The sequence below is a fragment of the Anser cygnoides genome, chromosome 17, assembly GCF_040182565.1.
Source record: "Anser cygnoides isolate HZ-2024a breed goose chromosome 17, Taihu_goose_T2T_genome, whole genome shotgun sequence".
In the NCBI taxonomy this organism is placed as follows: Eukaryota; Metazoa; Chordata; class Aves; order Anseriformes; family Anatidae; genus Anser; species Anser cygnoides.
Window position 1 is genome coordinate 266640 of NC_089889.1, and position 25340 is coordinate 291979.

General features: G+C 44.0%; 2 protein-coding genes across 7 annotated transcripts in view; one reads left to right on the forward strand and one right to left on the reverse strand.

Moving 5' to 3' along the window:
- ZNRF3 (zinc and ring finger 3) overlaps window positions 1-20718 on the reverse strand; it is a 112093-nt gene extending 91375 nt beyond the window's left edge. The window contains exons 1-2 of one of the 6 annotated variants that reach the window (XM_013193644.3): window positions 20426-20718; window positions 18567-18733 (exon numbers count right to left, since the gene is read on the reverse strand). Coding sequence is in view for 2 of the 6 variants with exons in the window: in XM_066978787.1 (XP_066834888.1) it covers window positions 2200-2436 (237 nt within the window). In the remaining 4 variants the exon portion in view is untranslated. The other 5 variants (XM_048073665.2, XM_066978787.1, XM_066978785.1 and 2 more) reach the window with 5 other exon arrangements.
- Window positions 20719-20800: 82 nt separating this feature from the next.
- XBP1 (X-box binding protein 1) lies at window positions 20801-24123 on the forward strand. The gene is given in 6 exon segments (XM_048073925.2): window positions 20801-21166; window positions 21240-21336; window positions 21417-21545; window positions 22149-22202; window positions 22205-22312; window positions 23083-24123. Coding segments are annotated over 6 exon segments (1236 nt in total). The 5' UTR covers window positions 20801-20876; the 3' UTR covers window positions 23641-24123.
- The last annotated feature ends 1217 nt before the right edge of the window (window positions 24124-25340 follow it).

Here is a 25340-nt window from a genome sequence, read left to right on the forward strand (position 1 = left end):
GTTGGGGCCAAGAGACGCTCGTTTAACTGACTGATGTACCACTGCTGAACAGGTTCTTAATACCATGAGCTGCACGATCCCTTTCTAAATGTCACAGTGAGCTTTAAATGATGATCCAAACCAGCAGATTCATACAGTTTCATAAATATACAGCCCAGCTGAAAAGCAGAGGCAAGACAACATTGTGAAAATGTTTGTGAGTTTTGGCTCTGAAAAATTCACTTTCAGGAGATGAAGGAAGCTTGACACTGACAAGGACGCGATGTATAATCTAAAACATCAGTGGTGAAAATGCAACTGATAGTATTTAGTCTAGCTGCTCTGGAGCAATGTTTGACGTTTTCTCTTCTCCAAAACACAACTAGCATACCCCATGGCTCAGAAAAAAAAAAAAAAGAAAAAAAAAAAACAGGCTGTACATGATGTAAGTATGTTATCTAGCAAACATACAGATGAACACGCAAAACAGTTTATTGAGTGGTAAATGACTGTAAAAGATTTGTCACATAATTTAGTAAATCTTTTTAGTCTTTCCTATTTTGGAGGCTGTCTATTCAGGTATTAGAGGAAGCAGATGGTTGATGTTACACATAACAAGCCTCCAAAACTCCATTTAACACATCTCCTTAAAGTTATTCAAACCTGAGTCTTGAACAAAGAGTGTATTTTTTTTTGTCCACTTTCACCTACAATCTCAAGAAAAGTATGACCTCAGCAAACAGCCTCTGTTCTACTCTTAACACCAACACCTGACGCATAGTGAAACTTTAGTGTTTCTTGCTTTCCCCAAAGTTACAGAGTTGAGTCTAACACATATTGTTTTATAATGTACCAAAAGGATAGAAAATGTCAGTATCAGCTTCAGCCCCTAGTAGCATTACCTTTTTTAAAATGTCAGAAGCATGCATTAATTGTTCCATCCCTATTTTCTCTGGAAGGATAAATAAAAATGCTTATCAGCAGCTTGTCCTCACAACTCTTTTGCCTGAAGTGAATTTTTACAACAAAGCCTCCTGGTTGAAACTATTTTGAAATTACATGCACTAAAAATCAGTATTCTTTACTTCAAAAGAAGAACAGAAGTTTTGAGACTCGCGTATTTGCGGTTTTAGCGTTTTACTAGTTTTTAGAGCTTACTTGCCACTAGATTTTTTTTTAATTATATATACACACACACGGACACATGTATGTATGCATACATATACAGAACTCCGCAGCTGTTAATATGGACTGCTACTAGCAATTGCTTAACAGTCAAACTTATTAAAACAGCATTTAAGTCATTTTTCTTTACTTAGCCAAAGGCAAAAAAAAATAAAGTCAACAATTACAAGTGACTACAAAGAAATTCGATAAGCACTTCAAGAGTTTCACACAGAGCAAAGCACAGTTGCCTTCCGATTAACACAAACATTATTTATCCGGGGAAGAAGTCAAGAGAAGCTTTCATAGGAAGGAATCACTTCACAGAGATCCCAGAGCAGGCGTACCGGGCACGCGAACCCAGCGCTGCACGCGGAACCGACGTCCAGAAGGAAACAAAGATGAGAAGCAAGCGCCTGCCGCAGCGAGCCTTCTCCACGGCGCCTTCGCACCGGGCTGCTCGCTCGGGAGGCGCTGCCCCGACGGCGCCCCGGCGGCCGGGCCGGGCGGCAGCCGACCGAGCGCGCGCCCCGCAGCCCGGCGCGCGGCGAGGGGCCGTCCCCGCGCCGCGCTCGGCGGAGGGGCCCGGGCCCGCGCCCCCGCCGCTGCCCCGACGGCCGGGCCGGGCGCACGGCGCCGCGGAGTGGCCCGGCGCGGCCGCCCCGCCGCTCCCCGGCCGCAGACGGGGCCCGGCGCGGCCTCGCGCCGCGGACCGCGCGGCTCGGTCCGCCGCGGGGCAGCCGTCGCCGGGAGCCGCGGGCTGTCAAACCGGGCTCCGGCGCCGCCGCCGCCGGCAGCCCCGCGGGGCTCCGCGCCGGCCCGGCCCGGCGAGGCCCCGGCTCATCGGACCCGCCGCCGGCGCGGAGCGCGGCGGGGCCTTTGTGCGCCAGCGCGAATCTGTCACCGCGGCCGCGGCGCCCCGCGCCCCCAGGCCGCGCGGCGCACGTGGGGCCGCGGCCCGGCCCGGCCCGGCGCGGGCTTTGTGCCGCCAGGTGCCGGGCGGCCGGGCCCGCGGAGCCATCTTGGGGCAGGCGGCGCCCCCCGGCTGGCGCTCACCTGCACGATCTCGCCCTCGGCGCTCAGCGTGGCCCCCGCGCGGGAGAAGCGGCCCTGCAGCCCCGTGGTGTAGGTGGTGTAGTCGCCGCTGGGGCTGGACTCGAAGAGCACCACCTCCACGAACGCCGTCTCCTTGCCCAGCGCCGCGCCCGGCGCCGCGGCCAGCAGCAGCCCGAGCAGCAGCAGCGGCGGCGGCGGCGGAACGGCCAGCCCCGCGCCGGCCCCGCAGCCCCTCATCGCGCGGCGGGGGGGAGCGGCGCCCCGCCGCCGCGCATCGCTCGCGAGCGGCTCCAGCTCCGGGGCCGGGGTTCCGGGCGGGTCAGCGCCCCATGGCAGCGGCCCTCCTGCCGCGCTGCGCTGCGCCCCGCTCCTCGCCGCCGCCAGCCCCGCGCTCCCCGTCCCTCGCCCCGGCTCCTCTCCGCCCTGCCAAGCCGCTTCCCTTTCATCTGCTCCACGTGACGGCCACCGCGGGGTTATCTCCGCCCTCCGCGCGTCTCTGACCCGCTCCGTCCCTCCCTCGGCGCACACACGGCCCGCGGCTCGCCGAGCCGAGCCGGGAGGCGCTGGGCGCAGCGTGCGGGCGGCCGTGGGGCGGCCCGGCCCGGCCCGGCCCGGCCCGAGCACCGCCGGAGCCGCGAGGGCGGCCGGGCAGCACCGCGCCGCGCGGCACTCGGGAAGGCCCTGGCAGGGCCGGGCTGCCCGCGCGGGTCAGGCCTGCGGGGTCGGGAGCGCCTGGGCCGCGAGAAGCGGCCCGTGGCGCCCGCCGGGGCCCGACCCGCGGTGCCGGGGCTGTTGGGCTGCCCGGCCCCCGAGGCCGTCGCGAAGCGGCGCGGGCGGTCTGCGGGCCGCGGCGGCTGGAGCGGGCCGGCCGCAGCCGCCGGCCGCCGGGCTCCTGCTAGCCTGCGCCTGCGGAGTGCCCGAGTGCAGGCGGCACGGAGCTCCTGGGCGCGATGGCTTCGCGGCTGCTGGTGGTACACGTCCCGTGAATGGACGCACCCTGAGCGGCCAAGAGCCCTCTTTATATCTTTATGACCAAATGCGCCATTCTTTCTGTGAAGGAGAGACGCTGCTCCTCTGCAGCATGTGTGTGGCAGTAATCTAACGTTTGCCATTTCCAGCATGCTGCTAGCATCTGGCATGTTCCTTATGCGCGTGTAGAGCAGGAATGACCCAGCTCCTTGAACTTGGTACTCTGCAAGAGTATGAGACAAGACAGTCGGATTCTTAGTGTGACACAGTGAGCAGCATTAGCTTAACAAGTCACGGAACATTTCCCCATTGAGGATGGGTCAAGAAGGGATCAAAGAAACGTACGTTCTGAGCTTCTACCACAGGCCACAAAATACCCCCACAACCAGAAAGACAAGTACAATGGATCCAAGGCTGCCAAAACTACTACATGCGTAGAATGGTAGCTGGAAGGAGCATCATTGTGGTGCTCTAGCCAGGTTACAATAGAGAGTGCACTACGCAAGCTCAAATGTGGTCAACGCGCATAATTTTTATATTATGAACTTATGGTTCAGTATGATTTCAGAAAGGCATAGCATCTAGTGCACTGAGTAGATCTAGTGTGCATTAATCCCTTACTGCAAACTACCTCTACTTGAATTTCCTTCATCTGTGAAACAAATGGCTGATATTTGGATATCATAGGCTGCCCTGCATCATAATCAACATGGGAACAGGTTAAGCGATGAGACCTCTGGGAGATTTTCTCCCAGTCAGCTACGTTATCTCAAAACATGTAGCAAAAGGTGAGATGTGTGCAGGAGTGACTGTTACTATGATGAGGGTTGCTGTTATCTGGGCCCTCCTGCATTTATCACGAGGAAAGTCTTTTGATATTCAGCTACTTTTCTTTCTTCAATAACTTCAGTGGTTTAAGCAAATGACATCTGGACTTTTTAACCTGATGCCTTCTCATTCCTTCAGGATTCCAGAAGAGGTTCTGTAGGCCCTATGCTCTTCTGTTCTTCTTCCCTCTAACGAGAATAGGTCTCTAAAATGAAGAATCAAAACATACCATTTCCTCTTGCTTCTCCATGGATGACTCACTTTTCTTACACCCTATTCACCTGTTTCAAGAAGTCCTTTCCAAAAGTCTTGAGTAGGATTTTGTATCTCAAGGAAAATATTTTAGAGATAGCTCTGCTCCCCAGTGCTGTAATAAATGCATTAGGCTTCCCTGTTTATCCTACCTGACCTGTGCCAAGGGGTAGATCTGATCATGGGGTCCTTCCTACCAGCCCAGCCACATTTTGCTTCTTTCAGGATAGGAAGAACAAGAAAGGAACAGGAAGCCATGAGCTGCTGAAGGACAACTGCCTACTTCGCAAATCTCCCCAAACAGCTGCTTCCTGTATCAGAATGGGACTTAATCAATCACAGTGCTGAAGGAACCATAAACTACTATAGAGCAGACAGCACTGAGGACATGCAGCAACAAAGCGTTAAAGGAGTAAACTCCTACCACATGGAATACCTATCCATTTGCATGTGAAAGGCAGTGAAGCAACTCGTTTTTAGTTAATAGTTTTATTTCTACTTAGAGTGTTTGAAAGCAGCTTGCTTTTCTAAATCCACCCTCCATCAATGTTTTGAGATCAAGTCACCATTAAGAACAACGGAATTTTTTCCTGACATTCATCTGACCCATTTATGACATTGTTAAATTCCATAGACCCCTCTTTTTATGTGAATTGTCTTTAATTTCTAGTCTTTGGCAAGTTTTTATACCCTGCTTGTCAGAATTGGGATGTCTTTTTTCACAACGTATTTTTCTTGTAAAAAAATACCTGTGCCACTGTAAATCAAATTATTTCAATGAATGCTTTATTATTTAAGGTAAACAGCTTAAGTTGTTGCAGGTCAATGCATCTCTACTATCCTAAACTCAATGGGTATCTAATCAGAAGACGGGCAGTAGAAAGAGTTGGAATTTCAGTGTCAGAAGTTAATGGGGTGTGCGCTTGTTGTCAAATAGAAGGTAACAAACAGTGCCTCTTGCAGAATACGTTGCCCAGTAGGACACCTTTACATAGCTTGGAGGAACTGCCCAGCATTATGATATTTGTTCCCCACTGTTGCAGGCACATTCAGAGCCCGAGGACAGTTTCAGACCGGATGTGCCGACTGATGAGTTTTGTACTGAGCACACCTTGCCATACTTCGCAGAAGTTTGCCTGTTTTGGTGGAAGTACTTATTTTAAACAGCTCTTCCTTTATCACCTGTTCCACTTCAGTGATGCCTCCTTAACTATGCCAATGTAGCTTTTGTGGAGCTGTGTGGCAAATTGGATTAGGGAAGAGACCCATGCTAAAAACAGCCCAGGAGGGGAAAGATTATTTTTATATTGAAGCAGCAAGCTAAAATAGTATTGGGAAGGGTAATTTTAGGTGTGGAGATGTGAGCTGGAAATCTAGGAGTTCTAGGAGGCCTGGACAAGAGCTCAGCGTGTGTGAAAGACAGCTTCAGTCCTACAAAAACTGAAAAGAACTTGACATCCCTGATTCCTAGCTGTGAAACTGAGAAGTTGAGAATGCTGTGTCCTTTGCTGGTCAGCAAAGTGGATTTGAATTTACTGCTGCAGTCTAAGGGTTCAAATGTTACGCAACTCTGTAATTTTCATTGCATCAAACTTAAATGCCCTCAGTAAGCATCCATGAACACTACATTCCTCCCCCCCCCTTCTATTTAATCTTTTAAAATTACATAAACACCATACCCTGAGATATTAGTAAGATTTCAGATTTAAAGATCAAGAAAATAGGGAGTACCCAGATTAGACAATTTAACAGTGATCTTGTTCCCTGTCCACACATACTATGAAAGTCTTCTGTTACATGGGTACATTTTTCCCCATAGGGCTTTGCTTCACAGAAGGATCCCATTGCAGATAAAAATCAAGGAAGTACAGGGAAAAAATATTATAGATAAGACCCTTGCCTTAGCTGTTAAAGAAACACAATCATCAGTACTCTTTGGATATTTTCTAGGAATAGGCTCTCTTATATCCACCTAGAAGTGGTGTCTTTCCAGATTAGGTTGAGAGTTAGGAATGCAGAAATGGCAGGACAAATAAATCTGGAAACTAACTAGTGAAAAACATAGGAATGGGGCTCTATACAACAAGTAGACAGCATCCTAGCCCCAAAATAAAAGCCAGTGAAGGTACGATCCACCCTCCAAAATGATCCACATCTGTGGACTGCAGGCACAGCAAAATCTCCCCACAGTAAAATACCGAAGACTGACATGAGGCACTAGGTCTCAGGTCCCTGAGTTCCCCCTGCTTGGGCAGAAATCCAAGCAGGAGGTTGCAGAAAAAGAAAGGACTGTCTATCATTAAAGCAATCAAATATTTCTAATTGGCTTCCTTCCCAGCTCGCAGCATATAGCTGCCAGTTCAGTTCTGCCATAATACTTCAAATACATTTTCTTTTTTCCCCCTACACAGCAAGCCAAGGTACAAGTTCTGAAATACAGAAGCCTCAAACATTTATAACTGCAACTGAGGTCAATGAGAGCTGTGATTTTAACATAATGAAATGATATATAACGCCAAATGGTCTGAGAAAGTATGTCCTGAAAAGAGGGCAGTCAACATCAATGGATGCTTTTGACACTAAACTTCCTACGTCTCATTTTCCTGGCAAAGAAATGGGTTCTATAGGGCCCTCCTCCTCCCACAGTGCTCCTGAGAGAAAACAATGCTAGTGTAGTACCCACAGACTATTGTGATTAATGTTACAGAAAAAGCCCAAAACAAAATTAATGATTTTGTACTGAGAGCAAAGATGGAATATTGTGCAGGAAGTACAGCTCTGCACATCAGACAAGAAGAAAACAAAACACTGATAACCACTCATAATGTGATCACCAGCCATTCTCAATATTAAATGAGGCAGTAATCCAGCTTCCTTGATCTTTGCCATCTCTACATTTGAAAGAAGACGTCTGAAAGCTGCTTTCTGTCACATCCGTGCAGTCAACCACAAGTACAGCACACTGGAGAACCCCTTGAGAACCTCTTTTAGCCTCATTTCATAATGAAGTTAAACATGTGTTATCTGCCTGACAGCCCCGTCACCCTTATGAACATATTAGCTACTTTTAACAAAGCTTAAGGGCAGATTGGAGGTCTTAAGACAGTATATTCTTGCAAATTTTGTGAAAATCAGATGCTCTGGACTTGGTACTGCAGCAGCATCCAGAAGGACATGCAGGAGACAGGGAAAGCCAGGGCAGCAGAAAAACATCTAGGAAACTGAGCTTTTTCAATTCTACTGCCCAAAGAACAGTCTGTTTGTTGTTGATCTTACAGGTTTGTTTGTTTGTTTGTTTGTTTAAAAAGGATCCTTTCTAATGTATCCCACTTAATTAACATGACGCTTTTGTAACTAATGTGCATTTTAAGGAGTTACCACTATGAAATGACATAAAGAAATGTGTGCATGTAAATGTTTGGTATAGAACAGTGTCCCGGGGGGGGGGTGGGGGGGGGTGGTGGTGTTCAGCTGTTACACATTCTGCATGGCAGAAGCCAGAAAAAACGTATGTGCACAGCAGCAGATTAGCCACAGCATATGTTGTCTTCTGCATGATGGGGATGCTTAAGGAATGTGAAAAGCAGGGAAGACGAGAACTCAGGTTGCTGAAGGGAGGCAATAAGGGCAGGGGCCCAGCACTATTAAGAAAAAATATACTGAAAACAATGTATCTTTGGGTCTACTGTTTTGGCACTAGTTTGTTTATCCTCCTGACTACTGAGAGACCCTGGCTGAAACCTAGTATCAGTTATTAGTATAGCAAAGAGCAGATGACATTTTCGATTAAGTGCTTTCTTATGACAAATTACCAAAACCCAACCTCTTCTAAGCTACCTGACAACCTGCAATGCTTATTTAGTCTGTGATAAGTAGAGCAAAAACAGCACTCAAAAGATTGGCTGAACTTTCAGCCAGTAATAATGTGAACTTTTAAAGAATTTTTCTCAGATATCATCAAAAATTTTAGCATAACAATGGAAAATATGGTCCCTTCTCAAAGAAATAAAGAAACTGACCAATGAGCATGGATTAAAAGTTTACTTCAGTTACTGTGAATTTTGAATTTGTCTGATCGAGACTGTTTCCAGTATCAACAAGACCTTGTGTGGAGCATAATTCATCTTTCATTTACTTTGTAAAGAAAAAAGAAAATCTCTTAAAAGGGGCTGCTTGAACACATGAAGTAGTAAGAAAAACACGGTTCTTACTCCTGTGACTTATCATAAGAAGTGATCTGATAACACCAGATAATTCAGACTGGCGTATTTCAGTGGGAAATCCATTTGCGATGGTAAGGGCAACATGTCACTGCAGAGTCCAGTGACTGTCTCCCCCCACTGGTGAGCAATGACCTTTTCATATTTGTGCTCTAACAACTGAAGTAGTTGCAATACTGTACCCACATAGAAGGTAATGGCACTCTTTTTCCTTTTAACTAACTGGTATTCATCAGAAGTTTCACCACAAGCTGCCATTTAAGAAAAAAAAAAAAAAAGAGAGAGGAGGGGAGGAGAGGGGATTATTGCTATCTCCAACTAATAAAAAATTTCTGATCATACAGGACCAAAAGAGAACGCTAGATGAGAATAACAATTTAATTTGGGGGAGGGGGAGGAGCAAAGTCCATTAAAGAATCACCTTCTTTCTCCCCCCTTGAAGACCAATAGTATTTCACTTCGGCATTAGACTTAAAATAATAATTCTGACACACCTTCAGGTTGAAAAATCAGTCTCTGTATGATGACTGCAGACAGTTGTGCTAATTCCTAAATTATCGCTCCAAAGCATTTGGAAAAGGATTGAGAATGTGAGCATAAAAGCAAGTTACCATGAAATAACTGTGGGCATGAGATTACTTCACATTAACTAGAGGATGTAAACGTGCATACAGTTACCTCAAATTGCTTCTAGGTTATAAATTCACACAGTAGCTTAATCATAGTCATTCACTTGTTCATCCATGCCTAAGACACTGCCTTTTCTTTCAAAGTCCATGTCAGACACAAGAGAAACTGAGAAAAATATCACTGACTGATCAAAAAGAAGCACGCCAATACAACTGGATTAAAATGAAAGAATTATGATTAAACATTACATTTTAAACACTGTCAAAATAACAAAGTCTGGATAGTACCAGTGGATTTGTTGGTAACTCCTGTTTAAAAATTAGTCAAAGTATTCTAAGCATTCTTAATAATGGTTTATAAATACCATAAATGCCTGTTTTAACTGCAACTAGCAATTTTCCTTTGAAGTTGATTTGCATCTCCGTTTCTATCTGCTGGCCTTCCTAGAGGAAGAACTGTCTGCCATTTCCTTTGATCAAATCATTAAACTGAAGCAAAGGAAAAAAAGGGTCCCACAGTATAACTGTAAAATACATTGACTCAGCATCTTCCTTCTACATTACAGATATTTATTTAGCATTTACTTTGGTATTCTGGGCTGTTATGCTACACTCAAGTTTAAGAAGCAAGTGGTGTTTCAGAGGCCCCCTTGTGTAGATTAAAGAACATCATTGAGGGATTCAGGACATACTTTGATTGCACTGTGCAGTGCAGTGCAGTGACATCTACCCTTGCTTTAAATGGGTATCAGAAGCAATCTAACATCAGCAGCAGAGTTCTGTACAACTGGATAGAGGTTCTGATGACCAGAGGGACTTACTTGATTCTTAACTGAGTGAGAAGGTAAGTTTTTCATTAGAGTAATTCTTAAACCAAACTTGAGAACTGTGTTTTCACAGTAAACTGTACCTGAGAAGTCCTCACAGCAGAACAAGTAGCCATATAAAGGATGAAGAGAGCCACTTATCTCAGTCATACCACCACATGTGCCTTTCCAGATGATTTCAGTAACTGACAACTCAGACTTTCTATTGTCCATGTTCCCTACATGTTTTAACACCACCCTCTGCAGAGACCAGGACTACAGCATATTTCATAAGCAAGTGAAATTGCTGTACCTCCTAATAAGCAAGTAAACAGGAGATACATCATTTTCTGTGTAAATTCATGTACATGCCTGCCCATTTTAATCACCAGGTAAAATTGTTACCCTACTTCTCTGGAGACATGATTGCACAGCACAAAGGCTTAGGCTTGACTGAAAGCTTTACTCAAATATGCCTGAGTGCCTGATGAGTTTCCATTACTGAAGCAGCATCAACAGTTATCATCTTTTGGTACATGGAAATGTATCTCCAACACCCCTTATGTCACATCTGCTGCTGCATTTCAGGAAGAGATGCTGAGGTGCACTAAAGCAGAGCAACCAGTAGGTGACCTCCTACACTTGAAAAGCTAGAGAAGTTCCTTTGCCCACTGGCAAAACACACCAAGTATGTATGAAATGTGCCAAAATATCTCCAGAAACGTTAGTCTGAATTGAAGATGCCTCTCATACCCTTCATTTTCATGCACTCAAATTTTACTACTGCAGTTATGAACAAAAGGCCAACTGAAATGGGCAAAATGTTTTTAATATTTATGAAAGATATGTTTTCATCATTATCATCAATTACTCTAATTTAAATTAACAAACTATTGTCCCTTGTCAGCTCAATTAAAAAACAAAAAACAAAAAGCACTGTGTCAATTTATGTTAAGAAAAAAATGTCATCTAGCTGTGACTTTCTCTTGCTATTTAAAGTTAAAATTTGGAAACATTTTTTTTAAGTTAATCAGCATTGAAGCAATCCAAATTAATCAACAGACTAGTCACAACAGCTTCAATGACATTAAAAAAAAAAAAAGTGAACAAAACTCCCCGGTAATGTTTGAAAAATTAAGGTTTCCAACGTCTTGAACAATGTGTATTTATTTAAATCTGTATGAAGTGCAAACATTCTGATTTAGGAACCCTTCACTCTTTCTGTAAAAGTACAATTGTCTACTGAAGGGAAAAGATGATAATGAATCAGACCTGCAAAACTGAAATATGTTAAACCATACTAAAAATATCCTTATTTAGTTAACTGCAGCCTTTTCTTTTTGCAAACTGTTGTACAATATACAGCACATGTTTATATGAGAGTTGCAATGCAGCGCAGATATGCATGATGTACTGATTCCTTCAGGGCAGGCACAAGAGATCATGTAAGCAAAGAAAGAAAAACGAGTACTAAGAAATAAACTAAAATTGTTACTATATGCTATTTGCTCATGTAAAATCTTCGCAAGGACAGACAGGATCAGTAAGAACATCTGGAGCCAAATTTTCCAAAATTATCTTTGGAAGCAATATCCCTTCATTCTGCAAGAAGTACCTTCAAATACATCCACACAAATGTCTTCCTCTGTATTCTTAAACCTGCCCCCGCAATTGCTATACATCAGCTCTACTCAGTTCCAGTTACAACTTCACTGAATTCTAGATTATTGTTAATTTTATGTGTTCATCATGGCATCATTGTAGAAAGCAGACTGCTTAGCATTAGCTAGCATTAGCTGCTTAGCACTAAAGTTAATCAAGCCTTAGGCCGTGAGAAACTACACTTGTAACATTGGTGTGAAACTGCATAGCTAACTAAGATCAGAAGAACTAGCTTTGACCAGCAGATAAGGGAAATATGCATAAACTTGAAAAGGCCACAGGCCAAAGATACCACCAAGGAAACCACAGATGAATGAACTGAGAAGCAAGGAGACCCCAGACAATAATGACTGACTGGAGAACAGCAGAGCACTGACAGTGTCGCTACAGGGAGGTTACTTCAAAAAACTACATAAAACCAAAGCCAATATGAAATGGGGTCCCTCTTGAGAGGCGCCCAGCTCAAGCCGTAGAATTGTGTGAGACTAATAACCATCTTTCAAAAGATTACCTGATTCTTAAGCCATGGGACCCTAGGGTCAGATCAAAAGAATATTGACAGTAGAATAATTCTGCATTAATTCCTGTATTAATGGGGGCAGTGGTGTAACTCCTTCAACGGTTTTGGTGACCCAGGTAGGCTGCTGGGCAGCCACCATTAGACCCTCTCACCTCCAACTGTCTATTTGCTGGTATCAGGTGAGTTCACCCAGGGCCTTGGGGATGGGAGGTGCTGACTGGTGAGTTTTAAATTTACGCTTTAAATACAGGTTAAATTCTGGGAGCGTGCTGAAGTGGGAAATACACCTACCATAGAAAAGGGGACACCTTTAGCCAAAGTACTGGGAAATTAGAGGAAAATAGATGAAACTACAGGTGGACCACAGCATATGGGTTATTATCTTTGCAAGTATCTCTATAGGTATCGTTGTATGTATACAGTACTGTAATTTGTGTGATTTTGGTGTAACCAAAAATCAATTTATGTTAGAGGCTATTGTTATTCAACACCGATATAAGTAGCCGGTATGCTAATAAAAACAAAAGGAGACTGTAGAAAAAGAAATATGTAACAGCTTAGCACTAGTAACTAAAGCTGAGGAAGCCTTAGGCTGTGGGAATGTACTTTTAACCTTTTGTTTTTAAATGGAGAAAACAGTAACCCAGAACCAGTTGAAACTAGAATACAAGGGAGTAGGAACAAGACTAACTACAAAGTTTCCTAACTTTTGAGATAAGAGCAAGAGAGAAGTCATAAATACAAAGAAAGGCCTGGAGACAGAAAGAGACCTATAAGGAGAAGGTGAAGCCCCAGGCCCAGAAATGCTGTTGGATAACATAGATGGCGTGCAAAGGAGATGTGGAGGAGTGAGGACTATAAATCAGAAGGCTATCGGACAATCTAGGTCACTCCTTGGAGGCACCCAGCTCAAACTGTCAAGCGTTCTATTAATAAATGATCACTATTATAATAATGAGCTGATTCGATTTGAGGCATTCAGTTAGGGTTGAACCAAGTGAAGTCGGAGGTGGTGACAGCATAATTCCTGCAACAGGTGGCTACAGCATAATTGGAACCATGGTCCAGGTGGCAGCTGCGTAATTCCTACAATAGCATGTAGCAGTTTGTTCTCTTTGAAAAAGCATCCAACACATAAATAACATACGTCACATATTTCTGAAAAACACATTTACATACAATCTAAATACTAACTGATGAGCAGCAGAGAGAAAAAGTTAAAGGTTAAATTTAACATGCCTTGAGAAAAAAAGAAGCAAACAAGGGCAATTTAGTTGCATCCCCCTGCATAAATTCACATTCTAGTACCAGTAATTCCTAATGAAAAGTTGGTTCTTGCTACTGCAATTGTCATAAACAAAGTTTTAAGCAGAATTAGATACATGGAGTATTTCCCGTGCTGTCGCTGTCTATTCAAGCAGAGCTTGGTCTTGGCAAGTACTGCACACCTGGGCAAGTTTGGTCCTGATACGGCAGCTAGATGTGTGTCATTGAGCTGTCTTGTGAAACCTGATGGTTTCCACTGAGCTTTGCATAAATAGTGATTTTTTTACAATAATCGAAAGTTTTTATTTATCTGATGACTTGGAAAAGCAAAGCTACTCACAGTCTTGGTATAAAGCCCACTGAAAACCATGAAGAGCCTTCACAACTCCAACAGTATTTGAAGCCTTAAGACTATAAACGCTTCTCTATTTAATTTAACATTGTGACTAGTGTTTCTGGAGTCAATGTATGGTACAAGTTGCTGTTCTTGCAGCCCCTACCTCAAGCAACCCACTATTTAAAGTGAACAACATATAAACAATACAAAATAATTTCAAAGCATGTAATTAATGTGTATAATGTGTCAGCTGTTGATACTAATTGCAATGGACAAATCCCACACTACTAAGTTTAAAGCCAACAAATAGACTTCTGAATTCCAAAAAAAAAAAAAAAAAGCAATTAAATTGGGACTGGCTAAAATGAAAAAATTACTACATTAAAAATTGATTCATTCATGCAAAGGTGAATTAAGCAACTATTTACTCTATTTCATCTTATGTATTAAAGACTCACCTAAGTTACAAACTCTGACAGGAACTTTTAATTAATCACCCTAAAGCACTGCATTTTCCACATTCAGTTACTAGTATACAATCCATTTAATTAGAATAGAAAGAGCTTCAACCGTCCCAGATCAATTACTTGAAAATTATCATTAAGATCAAGTGCTAACAGAGCAAATGAAGTTACCAGAAAGGAATGATAATAGACTTGTCCCTCTGTGAGCACCAGCTGTTATCCTTCACCCCCAGAGCATTCAGCAAAATAAAAAGGTATGAGGTAGGAGGCATACAATTCTGATAACGCTCCTCACATTTTGGGTCATGCTGAACTTATGATGAGACTGAACTCATTCCTAACGTGTTATTTCCTGATAATTTTTCTCTGCCCCTTTTCATGGTGGCTCTCTTATGACAGCTGGATACAGGCTTCTGTGTACAAAAAAAAAATAGAATTAGGTGAAGGCACTCAAGCAGAAGAATGTATAGAAATCATTTCAAAATTACAAAACAATAAAAGTTGCCAGGACTCTCAGGGACTCTGAAGTTCTAAGAGAATTCCAAAGCCTAGGGAATGAAGCCTAAGAAATAGGAGAAGGTATTTCCTTTCAAAAGCTAGCACTGCTCCAAAGAGCTAGGTTTTGCCAGCAGGAAGTAGTCATCAAATTTTCCTAAGCACAGTTGTTTACCTCCCAGAGTATTTCCAAGCAGAGGCTCCAGTTCTGAACCAGGATGTGCAAACAGGAAAATTTACTGGAACAGGAGCTTTTAGGTATGTGAGATTTCAACAGTTGGCTACTTTCCTCAGATCTCACTCAGTACGTTAAATATTTACACAGAATCCAGAACACAGGCTGCCAGTTCACTGGGACAGTAAAACAGCGAGTTCGGTCTCTCTTTTATTGCCTGTTCTGCAACATCACCCCTAAAGATGCACTCAAAGTATCATCTCAATTGAGTATAGTACTTTTATCTTTGTCCTTTTACTTGTAACTACCACCACAAATGCATCATCACGCATCAATGTACAGAAGTGGACACAATACCTCTCAAACAACATCACTTCTAAAGAGAGCTTGCAGCACACAACTCTATCCTTTAGTTTGGCCAAGACCGTAATCACATCTGGAAATTATGTCAAAATGGGGCATCTTCCAGAACCTCAAAATCCTGCATAATCAGCACAACTTTCAGGTCCACATTTTCTCATCAGCTGTATTGGCAGAACTTTGCAGTGGAACACCGTGCTTAGGACCAAGCTAGAAAGAAAACAGCCAAGGAGCTGAAGTAGAACTACAGCATGGAAATAGGTATTACAGTCAAACAAGTCACAGCCAAGCACCAGAGATGCCAATAGTGGAACCTTTATAAAGGAAAAGGGAATCCATGCAATGAGATAGAGACAAGGATGAAGGCATGGTGTTGGAAAGGGATGGGCTCAACATCCCTTAAGCAAGGTAGTTATAAACAGAAGCCAGAACAAAACACACACCCAAAGCAGGACACTGAACAACCACCTCCCCTAGCCTGTGAGATTCATTCACAGATCAGATAGTTCCCTGATACCCACCAGATTCCCTGAACTGAGCCTACTTTCCTTGCCAACTGGTCCACTGCTGTTCAATTCCCAGTTGAGTCTCTCAGGGACGGGCAGATGACATAAATCTTGCCAAGGGCATCCAGTCACTATTTATAAAACTCTGTTTACACGAACAATGTTTGCAGAGCTTTCCAGTAGTGTTTCATTTTTACAGAACTAGTAGCACAGGGTTGCTGGTAAACATTCCCTTCCCTTCACTGCCTTTCCATTTACTGTGTTGTCTATAACTTTTCTCCTTTTAAATTCCCATGAACTTAAAAGGAGAAATTACTCCAGTCTCTGAATATGCAGGAGAAATTTGTTTCTGTCAGACAAAACACGAATCAGGCTAAGAGCTCTTTACCTCAAAATTCTGAAATTTCCTTGTAAACAAGTAAGGTTTGTCTTTAATAATCAGTATTCTGTGACTGGTGGCTGGGGGTAATCAGCTTTCAGATGAGAGCAGCAGGGATTGGCAGGCTACCTCTGTACTGAGACCTCTGCTACTGAATACACATGCCAGTTTTCTGAAAAAAAAGTAGTAAAATTACAAAAAAATGCAAATATTACTTAACTGTATAGATTTCTTTATTTCCGGTCTTACCTAAGACCAGGTAATTCTTTAGTTTTAGAGGAAACTAACAAAATGAAGCATATGGAATTATAATGCAAGTGAAATCCAGTGAACAGAAGAAATATATAGATGCAGGGAACATTCTGACCTCTTTATATAGGTTGCTTGGTCTTAAATTTACTGTTACTACTCCAAAAAGAGACAACATATCATCAGAGCATGTTAAGATAAATCTGCTGCCTTGTATTCTGTTACAGTAAAATAAGGAATTATACAAAATGTAAGAAGCCATGAAGCATGAATGATTTTGCTGGCAAAAAAAATCTGTGGTGCAAAAAAAGTTATTACAAGACAGGGTAACAATGGGGGATCATACTTAAAAAAAAAAAAAAAAGTCAATCACTTTCTATACATGCACCTATTGTCAGTCTTTCAGAACTTGCCTTTTCACCTGCCTGTTTTTATAAGGTCCTGCATGAAATTTATGCCTACTGAGCTACCAGCAAAACTTCAAATACGGCACAACCTCTTTGAACATGGGCAATGCTGCTAAACTGCCTAGAGGAGCTGCAAGATGGGCTTCCACGCCTTTGGCTGCTGAGAATTCCAATGAAAATGGTTGAAGACCCTCCTTTCCTTGAAAAAAGCCCTTGTAAAAGGTCCAACCTCTAGCCAATCTTCATGAATGTCTGAGTTAACTCAGACTTCTCTTGTGAATCAGAAGCAAAGCTTCACTATAACGGTGGGAAAAAGAATTCTATTGGGATGGGGAGACAGAATTCCAGTACCAGGGCATGTGATCTGTATCACAAGATGTACACTCTCTGAATGAACATACACTGTCTGTAGTGGCTAAGACACAGCTGTGGGAGAAAATATAGAACTTCAGCATGACGTTCCAAAGGCAATGGAAGAAAAGGTGTAACAAGATTCCCTCAAGGTACAAATGTGATAGGATCTCTCCCTCAACCACAAAAGCCACTTGGGTCAAAGTACTGCACTATAATGATGACCAAAGTAAGAATCTCCAGACTATACCTGTGGCTCCCAAACATGTCTAAGATGGAAATGAGGCAGACCTACCATTGTTCATTGTAATTCTGGGTAGTAACAGGTGCCAGTAACGTATGTGGACAGAACATCAGGGTGAAGAAATAGAATGCAAACTTCTTAAGTGTTTGTAAGATGCTTGCATGAGAACCAGGGTTTGAAGCTGGACTTAGTCTTTTCCACGCTTTTACGGCGACACACTGGAAGCAATCATAGAAGCCAATGAGGCAAAGTTTCAATAATAAGTATTAACGGAGAAAGGGTGATAGCTGAGCAAAAAATCACCTTTCTGCAGCACTTGCTTGAGACGCTGTAAAGAGAAGGCAAAGCCAACCTCACTTCCTACAGAATGCAGACAGGTTGGCAGCTCCACGCAGTAAGCAAAGGATGCAGATTCTGCATAATTCATCTTAGTATAGCAGTACCACCTTTCTGCCGAGGAAGAGGTATCTCACTGTTCCTGCTAGGCTTGACAGCCTTTGCTGAAAAGTGCTATACCTTTTATTATCACCTTACCTGTAAATTGTTGTGACCCACTACAAGAATTAAGAGCAGCCCTTCCATTCAAACCCAGAGGAGCAACAAAAATCCCATGTTTCCAGGAAGCCTGAACTGATAAGACCAGAAGAAATAGTGTTGCCAGTACCCCCAGAAAACCCAGTAATATGGCTGAAGCGAAATTTCCCCTGCTCCAGCTAACAATAAACTCAGCAGCTATGTTAGTAGAGTTTTTTATAGAAAGATAAGGTGAATTTCCGCATGAAGACTGAAAGAACTAGAATTTTGAGAGATGCACTTTTCCATCCCAATGTGTATTGATGAAATTTAAGAATAAGTAAAATGGATACAAAGCATATTACAAACATTATGGGTTTGGAATAACCTCATTTTAGGCTGCAGAACAGTTCCCCTTCTCATTTATTCAGCTATTGATACAGAGCTGGGAATATGCCAGCTGTTGACATGAGCTCGACGCCCTAAGCAACCTTCCAAGTGTGTTAGACACGCATTGGGCAAACAAGCTCCTTCTCAGACTATTAGTTAAACCTATTAGTTAAACTATATTTTCTCTATACTCTCCCATTTTCTTTCCCTCCTTTATTCACCCTTTTTTCACATGTAGATAACATTCAACTCATATTTCTTTCTCTGTATCTGAGAAAGGGGAAAGCCTATCCACCTTTGTTAGACAAAACTATTTCCTTCGGTGGGTCAGCCACCTGAACATACCACATAAAAGTGTGTTGGCAGGAACTAATGTTGTTTCTGGCAGGACAGCCAACAGTATCCTCACTGGCACATCCTTTAGATGGTGGTGCTGAACTAAAAGGCAGGGTAAGAAGCTTTCTTGAATAACTTGAGTACTGTCATGTGGATCACAGGCTTGAATCCAATGCCTGAAAAAACAGAAATATGAAAAAAGGAACGTGTAAACAGCAAGTTTGAAAAAAAATGGCAAAAATCAGAATTAAACTTGAAGTCCTTTAATTATAACTTTCAGAAAGGGTGTCTCAGTTCAAGACAAGCTTTATTTAACTTTTTAGTTTCCACTTTTTTACCCAGTAGCTTACCATATAGTTAATAAAAGATTCTACGTATCCTAAGGCAGTAACACAATATTTATAAGCCTAAACATATTCTCAGTAACTATACCACTGCTAGCCTTAGCAATGCTACTACAATTACTCAACAAGACAAGACTAGAGGGTCTCAGGGCTTTCTTTGCCATATGTTACCACTAACACCAAGCATGTTAATGGATACCATTATTACATTCAGTAAGAGTGGAAACCACCAATGCCAATGGCAGCTTCCAGTTCTGTCACTGTTCCAGCCTGGTCACATACCACTGTTACATGGCTCTTGTACCCCTAGCAGCACATATGCACTTCTGAAGTTTACTCATGATTGTAACTGTTGGTTGTAGAAGGAACATAATGCTTTTACTCTGGTTCTTTTTAAAATTAATCAGAAAAATTAAGTCACATAGAGACACAAAATTAGGGTTTTTCTTCAGCCATAATGCTAAGAAATCTGGGTATCTATATGACAAATCACATCACAGCTAGTTTTAGTAGTATAGCTACAAATATCAGAAAGCAGCACAAGCAGGGGCAGCCTGTCTGCTTTAAATGTTCAACATTTTCATTTGCTGTAAAAATGTGCAACTAATTTGACACAAATGTCTGATATTAGCAAAATATATTAATATTGGTCCGCATTTTGTTAGAAAACAGTAAAGCTTTTAATTTTGATTATAATTAGAGAATAAATATGATTACAAACCCCAAAGAGACATACAAAGGAGAAGCAGTTAGTTTTTAACAATAGGTATCTGAGGGGCCAAGCAGGACCAGAACAAATTTTCTGCACTCAGAATAAAAGGCTTATCAAAAGTTGCCACAATTTTCACAAAGGCATCAAAGTAGAAATGTGAACTATCAGACTTAACTAAATGTCGTACTGCAGTGAGTAAGGAAAGAACAAACAAAAACTTACAAATGCAGGGTTTGTTCTTTGTTATCGTGAAAGCCTGGCAGTACTCCAATACTGGAATAATTCCAGACAAGCACACCAGTTGTGCAGTGCCTTTGAACTTTTAAAGCTAATGTTTTTCCTTTAATGTTTAACATCTTATCTATTTTAAACTCACTGTATGGGTGGATTTCAGAAATAAACTCAAGGAACCAAAATTTTAACATTTCACAACCACTTGGTAACAGGCAACTAACTGCCTGTGAGCAAATCCTGGGAAGCTTAGGGCACTGAGGTATGGCTGACATTTCAAAACAGCGTGCCCTAGGAAGCTGCCTATTATTGCTCGCACATTGTTGAACAGCTGAATTTGTACGTGCATGATATTGCGAGGCTTCCTAGCTACCAAACCTCTAGTTGTCTGGGTCTGAAATAGCTTGGATTTAACGTCAACCCATTACATTTTGTCAACATTCCCCATTAGATAATGTGAAAAGGGTGCTTCTCACTTATCACATAGTATTGCTGCTGCTTAGAAACACATTCAATTCAAAATAGAACACCTGGAGCACTGCTGCAGGCTCTCTAGCAGCCTCTCCTTGCCTGTCACTAACCTCTTCCCTGTTTTCAGACCCTTTGCGCAGCATCCAGCATAGCTCCGTTCCCAGCAGTTGCGTTCCCACAAATGCTGGCCCTTTCCCTGCTTTCTGTTGGGATTTGGGACGGATGGTATCCGGGATGCCAGAAAGGGAAGTTTTGCTGCGCTGCCACCTCTAACCCTGCTCGGTCCCCGCGCCCCAGACGCTGCTCGAGCTGAGCGCCCCCCACGCCCGCTGCGCCGCAACCAGGCCCAGCGGCCGGCGCCGGCGAAGGCCCCGCGCGGGCCCGGCCGCGAGGACCCCCCTCGGGCCCCCCGCTTCCGGCGTCCCCCCCCCCGCTTCCGGCGCCCCGCGGCCTCGCCCCTCCGCCACGCGCCGCCGCTCGCCGGCCGCCCCCGCGTCTGATGCAATCGCTGCCCGGCCTCGCCTCCGGCCGCGGGCGGCCCGGCGCCGCTCGTCACGGCCAATGAGGAAGAGCCACGACGGCAGAAACCCGGGCGGGGCGGCAGCGCCCGCAGAGCGCCGCGCGCGCCGGGCCCGGGCCGTCCTCTCCGCGCCGGCCATGGCAGCGCTGCCCGGGGCCGCGGCCCCGCGCCTGCTCCTCATCCCCAGCGAGGCGGCCGAGCCCGCCGCCGGCCGGCGCCTTTCCGTCGTCCTGCCGGCGGGAGCGGCCCCTAGTCCCCCGGGGGCTCCGCAGCCGGCCCGCAAACGGCAGCGGCTCACCCATCTGAGCCCGGAGGAGAAGGCGCTGCGCAGGTGAGTGGGGGGCGGGCGGCGCGGCTCGGCGCGCGGGGCAGCCGCCGGGGCTGACGGCCGCGCTGCCCCGCAGGAAGCTGAAGAACCGCGTGGCGGCCCAGAGCGCCCGGGACAGGAAGAAAGCGCGGATGACGGAGCTGGAGCAGCAGGTGGTGGAGCTGGAGGAGGAGGTAAGGAGCTCGGCGGCCCCGCGGGAGGGTGGCTGCGGCGGCACCTGCTGCGACCCCCCTGCCTGCGCGGCTCTCTGCAGAACCAGAAGCTGCTTCTGGAGAACCAGCTCCTGCGGGAGAAGACGTGCAGCCTTTCCCTGGAGAACCAGGAGCTCCGCTGCCGCCTGGGTTTGGATGTTCTGAAAACAGAGAAGGAAAGCGAGTCTAAGGTGAGCATTGCGGCGTTCTCGGTGGCTGTCTTGCTCTGTTTCTCGGCAGAGCCTGTCAAGAGTCGCTGTGCTCTAGGAGGCAACTGCGTGGCAGCGCCAGGGGGCACTAATCCCAGTGTTGAGAGTCTCTAGGCTGAAACAGGTATGCTCTGAAGAGAGCATGCTTTGTGTGCCAGAAATGCGCTTGTCTTCCGAGCGGAGGCTTTCCCACAGATCGAGTAGTTGTTGAGTCTGAAGCGAGCACCATTGGTAGTGTGGGAGATAGTGAGCTGGTTAGTCCCAAGCTGTTTTACGTCATCTGCATTTCTGTGTTATACTGTGGAAGCGAAATAAGAATTCTTACAGTTATGTGTGGCTGTCTCAGAAGAACAGGGGAGATAGTGAGGGGCCAGGCTCTCATTTAAAAGTGGTGAACAAGATGGGTTTGCAGAGGTATAGAAGTTTGAGTCACCTTTGCAAGCGGTCTCATCTCTTCAGGCTGCTACTGCATAAGCAAGAAGAGACTAATGGGGGAAGCCTTTGCAGAGAGAGCATGGTCTTCAGGATGCTGTATTGTCTGCCAGAACATCTGTGATGACTGACAGAGCTTTTTCTTTGGTCCAGGTCGTGATGGAATCACAAGTGGATGAGATCGGGTTGGTGACCGGGTCCGCTGAGTCCGCAGCACTCAGACTACGTGTTCCTCTGCAGCAGGTGCAGGCCCAGCAGTCACCATTTCTGACAAATTCCACATGGATTCTGATGGCAGTGACTCTTCAGATTCTGAGGTAAGCATCTGCTCCTGTCCTAAATGCCCATGAAATTCAGAACCACTGTGGATTTAAGACTCAGTTGAGAACTTCTTGATGTAAAGTTTCTTGATGACTTTCCACAGTTAGCTTGTTTTTTAAGCTTTGGAATATTGTACCTGGGGCTCAAGACAGCTAGGGATCCTGTGAGTACAAGACAAGTTAATGCAACTTAAACAAGTCTAGCTTTTGTAATCTGAGATAATATTGCACAGAACAGTCTCTTAGTTCTTACAGCAAAGCATACAAATACAAAATGCATACTGTGCTTTTACTGCTGTTGTAAACAGATAATTATTTTCTTGATGTCTGATACTTGACAAGGCTGTTGGAACTTAAAGACTGTCCAATATGAATCTCTTTTAGAAACTTAAAGACAGGAAGGTTACACACCTTTTGGTCGTGGGCGTATTTGCCTGCACCTGGTTCTGGTACTTGCTCTGTGGACTCAGGAGATTCTATGGTGCTTTTATACAATAGGTCTAAGATTTAGAGGAGCTTCTAGTAGAGATTGAACATCTAATCCAGAGTTTGATAAAAATCTGTAGTACCCTTACAAGAGAACTAATGGACAGAAGTTCTGAACAATAAGTAACTTTCTGTTCTGATAAGTGGTGTTTGTAGTAAAACTCCTAGTTTTGTGATGTTAGCATATTTTAACTTCCAGGTGAGGGTGGACTGATGCTGCAACAGATGTTTTGCTGTAATAGTTCTAGGCTGTCTTTCTAAACCAGTGTTTTATTCTGCAGTCTGATCTCCTGTTGGGCTTTCTGGACAGTCTGGACCCAGAGATGTTTCTCAAATGTGCTGATTCAGAATCAGCATGCCTGGAAAAGCTGGAGGAAGAGATCTGTGGAGAAACAAATTCCATACCGACCTCCCCCTCTCCCTCTTTGGGGTCCCCATCAGCTAAGCTGGAGGCCATTAATGAACTCATAAGGTTTGATCATGTATACACAAAGCCCTTAATATTGGAGATTCCTGTTAAAATGGGCAACCAAACCAATATGCTAGTGAAAGTTGAGGAAGTATCTCTCTCTCCGTCTGAAGACAAAGCTATTGCTGAGATCCCAGCCTCTGTGAAAGAGGAACCTGTAGACAGCTTCATGCCAGAACTGGGCATCTCTCATCTGCTTCCCTCTCCTTGTAGCCTTGCAGCCTCAAGCTATCTGTTGGATGCTGGTAGTGACTCAGGATATGAAGGATCCCTGTCACCTTTCAGTGATATGTCCTCTCCACTTGATACTGACCATGCCTGGGAGGATAGCTTTGCAAATGAACTATTTCCCCAGCTGATCAGTGTCTAACTCAGTGTTAACTCTCCCTGGTTAACTATTCTGGCAGGGTAATAGGATATGCCCCTTGAGGGGTGTGTGTGTGGGAAATCAAGTGTATACAGAAAAATGATCGTTTCTACCTAAGAATGCTGGTAGGTGGGGTGATGGCCAATGTATTATGGCCAATGTATTTCTACTGGTATGAAGAAAAAAAACCCTAGGGTGTTGTCCCTGTGTCTGTTGCCCCCCCCTCCCCCAGTGTTGGCTTATGAGAGAAGTTGGTTTCTCAGTAACTTGGCAATTTGGCTGAACCTGAAAATCAAAATACTCATTTTCTTTAATGCTGAAAGCTTTAATGGTCTATTCAGGTATAGACAGCTGGGTTAAAACTACATAGTCTGTACATCTTACGGATTTACTGTGTAAATGCTTGTTTTCCATTTGCTATGTAGAGTTGCTTTCTCCATTTTAATATTTAACTGTATTGGTGCAATTAAAGTGCAATGCAGCTCACTTTTTGTCTTGTATCTCAATGGGGAGGGGAGAGTGTCTGGACCTGCTGAAGTTTGAAACTCTACAGAAATTTCTGGAGGTTAGATCTTTCAGTGGCTGATCTACCGCCTTGATGCACCCACTGATCCAGTAGTACTGCTGTGGTGCATGTAGCTGTGTGCTTTAGCAGCCTTTGTCATGTCTTGGAGCACATGATGTTGCAAGCTGTTCGGTGTAGATAGGTTTGTATGGTGGCCAGAGCTGCTAGAGCAAGATCTGCAGCCATAATAGAGAATGCAAGTGGCAGTAGCTTGATGTCTGAATAAAACTAATTCCTTCTTCTTGGTAACTCTCGTTGTACAGAATACTCTAGTCTGAGTGAAGGTCGGTGCTTTTCAAGTGACATGTTTAGTACTCACGAAGTAGCGAGACAGGGTGAAAAAGGTATAGATTCTGCATTCCCACAGGAATTCCTGAAAGAAAAATCAACTTCGTAGGAGCTAATTTCAAATATAACAGTATGACTATGTAGTTTTTGTTGTTCTTGGCCACTTGTTGCAATGGCACAGTATGGAAAAATACTTGGAGTGATAGGGAAGAAAATGATGTTGTACCCCAAGTGAGAGCTGTTCCAGGTGTTTGTACAACTGTTCTTGTTTTCAGTTCTGTTTCATGTCTTGCATTCTATTTGGACAGAAATAGCTTATGGGAGGTAAGCAGGAGTGTATTGGTCACTAATGTTTGAGGCGACAGGACTGTCTTTTACAAACTTAAGTAACTTACTTTGTAATAAAATATCTTGTCTGAATACTGGATAGTAGTAAAAACTAAATGTGCAAAACAAACTTGGGTTAAAAAACAAATTTATGGTAGACTGAAAACAGCTTGTTACGCTTTCACACTGGAAAACAGGGTGACTGCAAGAGGGCCCTTAGTACATAGTGCATGTTGCAAGTCTGAAAAGCAAGCAGTTAAATGAGGATGACAAAAGTAATACAAAATTATTAATTACTATTATTGGAACTTCAATTAAATTCAAAAAAAAATCAAAAAGAATTAAGAAATAATGTTTTGGACATGCAAGGAAAAAGTTTCTCACCTCTTTAAAATTCAGCTCTATGGTTTCTAGCCTAGAAGTCCAAAACAGTTCACAGTGTAAGTATACAGTACTTGAAATAACACCTGGAAAAGGACTGAGATTTCACATACCTTCCTCAGGGCTATAGAAAGGTTGAGGC